General features: G+C 35.6%; 1 protein-coding gene across 1 annotated transcript; it reads left to right on the forward strand.

The window, feature by feature from the left end:
- Nucleotides 1–56: 56 nt before the first annotated feature.
- On the forward strand, nucleotides 57–4264 carry LOC110444753 (the record flags this gene model as incomplete). The annotated part of the gene is made up of 3 exons (XM_021489113.1): nucleotides 57–222; nucleotides 3067–3156; nucleotides 3786–4264. Coding segments are annotated over 3 exons (718 nt in total), but the record flags the coding sequence as incomplete, so codon positions are not given.
- Between the last annotated feature and the right edge of the window lie 523 nt (nucleotides 4265–4787).

Below are 4787 nucleotides of genomic sequence, written 5' to 3' on the forward strand. Positions count from 1 at the left end.
AGCCATTATGTATGAATGGAAAAGAGGCTAGATGTAATATCCACAATAATTGGCAGGATCAGGTTCCGTCAAAAAACCATTATTGCTCGCGCTTGTAATCCCAGGTATGCATGCCATCTGCACGAGGCTGTCAGGTCGGGGTGCTACACGTGTCGTCTGCTCCAAGACAAATGCTACCAAGGGTCCGATTTCAAAAAACAAATTACACAATACTGGGAGAAGGTAATTCAATTATTTGATTTATGTAAGAAAGATGTCGCAAAATGGCCGTGGTATTTTGCATGCTGGAATTTTGTCATTTCCATCCCAACAGGGGCATAGTGCTGCGCAAGCTTTTCGCATTTTTGGTGTCCCCTAAAACATTAATGCATCCATTTCACATCTGAATGCGCATGAGGTTGTTAGCAAATTGATATGTAGACTCACGGGAAGGAATTTGCCGTGATAGAATTGTAATTGGCTTCATAGAACGGGTAAGTGAATACAAGTCCACACAAGTATGCGATGTTTGGTTTTATGGAAGAACGGCTAGCAGCAGGAGGCTAAGTGATGGGTTGTGTCGCCAACCGAATCAAACAAACTGGGTTTTATTGTGTACATTAATATGTATTCCAGTCGTACGATTTCATGTGTTACTGTGATACATAGACGGTAATGTCTGCTTCTTATCTAAAATCCATTGCGAAATATTACTACACACGAATTATATATAGTCGTATTAAGTATAATATGGATAATTCGTTGCATTTGATTAGGGTTTACGTGATATGTCGGAATGCAAAATTATGTATTACATTTGTTAATATACACGAACACCGACAGAATTGTAGAATTAGTAGATCATTTAGAAAAAGAAAAGAAACATGATTTTTGATAATCTCCAGCCAGTCTCTTCTAGGTGGTGAAATGTGGTTACATGTATTAACACAGCGACACTTTGTGCTTATAAATAACTGATGGAAATTAAAAAGTAAGTTTATTTAAACCAAATTTCCAAGAAAACCACAATATTCTGAACATACTGTGATAACCTTGAGCGACATTACCCATAGGTGATTACATATGTTTCTGTTTTGTGTTACTATTTAGAAACGTGAAGCTATCTTTATCAATGTCTGCGGCCTTTCTTGTCGTTGTCCCCTTCATCATCATAATCCAGTTTTGTGTTTTTCTTGTATGTGTGTGGTGTACTAATCATGCCGACAGCAGCACATACCTATACCCCATGTACACATAAATACAACCCGGGTTGACAATGATTAATGCATCCTTCCTCACATAAATATGAACAACAAACCACAAGCAGAGTAGTACCGTTTTCTGCTGTTATATTTCAAATGCCGCGCTAGTACCTCGGCTAATTCTTCATTGGGTAGTCGGGTTGCGGCATTGGATAGCGCTCTCGCCTTTCACAAAGACGGCCAGGGCTCGACTCCCCGATCGGATGTGAACAGATATTGGGTCACTTGGCCGACCAAATGGGGTTTCTCCGGGTACTCCGGTTTCTTCCCACATTAAGACCCCTTGCTCGCTACAATTTTGGCCAACGAAAGTGATTAATAAAAGTGTAAGAGAAGTTGATTTGCAACTGTTAAATCAATAAAGTTTATCAAACACGTCATTCCCTTTTACTGTTTCAATATTTATATTTGTATGAACGACGTTTTGAATCCCTTTAAATTTAAAACTAGTTTCGGTTAACGCTACTGTCATATAATAAAAATGGACGATTAGAAAGTTTTAAATTTAAGTATATTTACATTTCTAGATTTTTCGAATACTATGCTAGGTAGACCTGTTGATATATGGCACATACGACTACAAATATAAATCATATAGAGATATGTACACCCAGATATAATAAAGGTCACGGAATATCTCGAGTAACTCTATAACAAGTGTAATGTTGCCTCCCCTCCGTCAGATCACCATAACCCATACAGACATACTACGATACTACTATTATTTATATATGCCGTATTCCCGGGATACGCGGAATGTACATCTGTTGCGTTGGGAATGGTAGCTATTTACTGGTAAACATAAATATAACGTAAATGTGAGGTCGTCCTGAGGCTGTATTGGGAAGGTGGACAACCAAGGAGTTCCTCCTATGTGGTATTTGATATAGACTTAAAGAAATCGCATTTTTGGATATCGATGTCTTGGCCTTTCTTTAAGTTATAACCTGAGACAGGAAGTAGAAAATGTATGGGACTAGAATACTAAGTGAAGATAATCTTCTTGAAATTTAATCCTTAGAATCACTTCAATGATAGTAGACAAACTAGTGCATGCATGATAATACTTCTAATCCCGAAATCAATTGCAAGACTAGTGAATCATCTTAATCCAAATTGAAACGTTCACCAACAGTAAGAATACTAACAAAATAAACAATGTCCTAAAATAGAATCATTCAGTGTTAAAACTCAGTCGTCAATTTAAATTACAAAACTGTACCGCAGTACAGTAGGTAGTAAATTTCATTTCTGACTGGTTAGGGTTAGGGTTAGAGTACTGTACTTTAAATCAAATCACATGTGACTCAACTTTGGCGAATATCTATTAAAACTATCCATAGGACACTTAAAAAAATAACATCTGTCAGTAAATTAAAACTATTTATTGTGTAGCATCGAATGACATTTATTCTTGGATATATTTTTAGAAAATGTAAGATTATGAACTTAGTACAATTTCTACACAAGTATATAACATGAGTTTTTGGGGTACCTGGATATTCTGTAATGTAAATGTATGTCTTTGTAATAAATCTGTTCTAGTGTTGGGCTATATCTTAAAAAAAATTATCAGATATTTCGGAGAGTGAGATAAAAATGATTGTGGTTATTTGGCGACTTATCTCTGTATTTTGTTACGGGATGTGAATCTGAGATTATTTCTATTTTGTAACAATGTGTGTTACAATGACAATGTTATGGTTATCTTCGTTTTCCATTTGGTATATGCACGTTTGATCTGGCAGGCATCTATGTTTTTGTAATTTCTGTAGGTACCAAGGAACACCATACCTTAATTTACGTTGTTTTCTTTTCCCTACAGGAGGACCCCACCTTAATTAACGATCTGAGGGACGATGTCAGGGTGGAATGTGGCAAATTTGGAGAGGTGAAAAATGTTAAAATATTCGACGTAAGTGAACATTAATGTATTTGTAAATATCTACGGTCAATCATATTCCAAATGTTTTTGTCATTATAGGTAATATTACTTTTATTATCAGTCGCACGCGGATGATATCAATGTTACATACCGACACATCAGAACAGCCGATGCTTCCTCAACAAAATGAAAATCTATCGATGTGAAATCAAATATTGTTGGAGCCTGTATATTTCGGTTGCTTAATGTCAATCTGAATATACTCAAGAAAAAAAAAATGTAATGAATCCATCCATCTCTGATTAACACTTTTTGCGTATTTCCTGTCATAATACGAGTTTGGTAATAAATATGATACTCCCAAAGGAAATCTAGATTGCGTAACATATGCCAATACTTAGGTAAACATTTGATCTAGTGTGCATATATTTTTTTATATATAATATCTTATATTGATATGATACTACAACAGAAAACATCAGATATCGATGATACTTCACGTGATAGCATCCAATCTCGTGGATGTAAATGATATTTTTTATATGCATTTCACGGTAAATATGAGCCATAATGTAAACTTATGATATACTACATGGGTAAAACATTTAAAAGATTAAAGTCATAAACAATGTAATGTATGTAGATTTCCTTGTTTTCAGAACCATCCTGACGGTGTGATGATGGTATACTTTAAGGCAGCAGATTCGGCTGATGGCTGTATAGCGGCCCTTCACCAGCGATGGTTCTCCAAGCGGCGAGTCATTGCGCAGCAGTGGGACGGACGAACCAAGTATGAACTCGAGGAGTCCGAGGCAGAGAGGAATGAACGATTATCTAAATGGGAAAAGTTCCTGGAAAGTGATAATACGAAATCACAGGGAGAAAGTGAATGTGTCGTTACAAAATCTCAAAGTGATGATGCCGTAGACAAGAGTGCTAAAACGGACTCAAAATCTGAACCAAATGATGTTGAAGTTCAACCAAATAACAACAAAGGACAGGACGACATTGGTTCCATTGACAAGAGCAATGGTAAAGGGTCTAGCAATTCCCAAGACGTCTCCTTAGACACCATGCCCTCCGAGGAAGAGACCGGCGATTCAGCAATGATCACAGAATAAATTACATAAGGAATATACAATGTCTTTTTTTTATCAATCGATCGCAGCACATGACGTTCTATTTTATAACTATTCTTATATCGGGCGATACCATGTGACATAGCCTGTTCTCGCAACTTAAAAAGTAATATGTTTTCAAAGTGAACTCATTTACGCGAGTATTTAAAATATAAACATATTGTATGTCAAAATCAAAGTATTGTTATGAGATGTTCGGGAAGTTTCATGTAATTACGAAAGAAAGTGATGTTATGTAATATTCGAAATGTGAATTAGGTTAGCATCATAGTAACTTTAGATGATATTCGGAATGTTACACTGTATTTAAGAATTGGAGTAATGTTATGAAATATACGGAATGATGATAACGTACAAATCGAGGCAATATTATGAAACATTCAGAATGTTAATTGCCTAAGAATCAAAGTTGTATTATGCACATTCAAAAATGTTAATTACGTAGAAATTTTAAAGTTATTTGTGTAATATTCAGAACGTTAATTACGTAAATTAGGTACATTGTTAGTATCCAATTAATGT

This window comes from Mizuhopecten yessoensis, unplaced genomic scaffold, assembly GCF_002113885.1.
Source record: "Mizuhopecten yessoensis strain PY_sf001 unplaced genomic scaffold, ASM211388v2 hete_36169170, whole genome shotgun sequence".
NCBI lineage: Eukaryota > Metazoa > Mollusca > Bivalvia > Pectinida > Pectinidae > Mizuhopecten > Mizuhopecten yessoensis.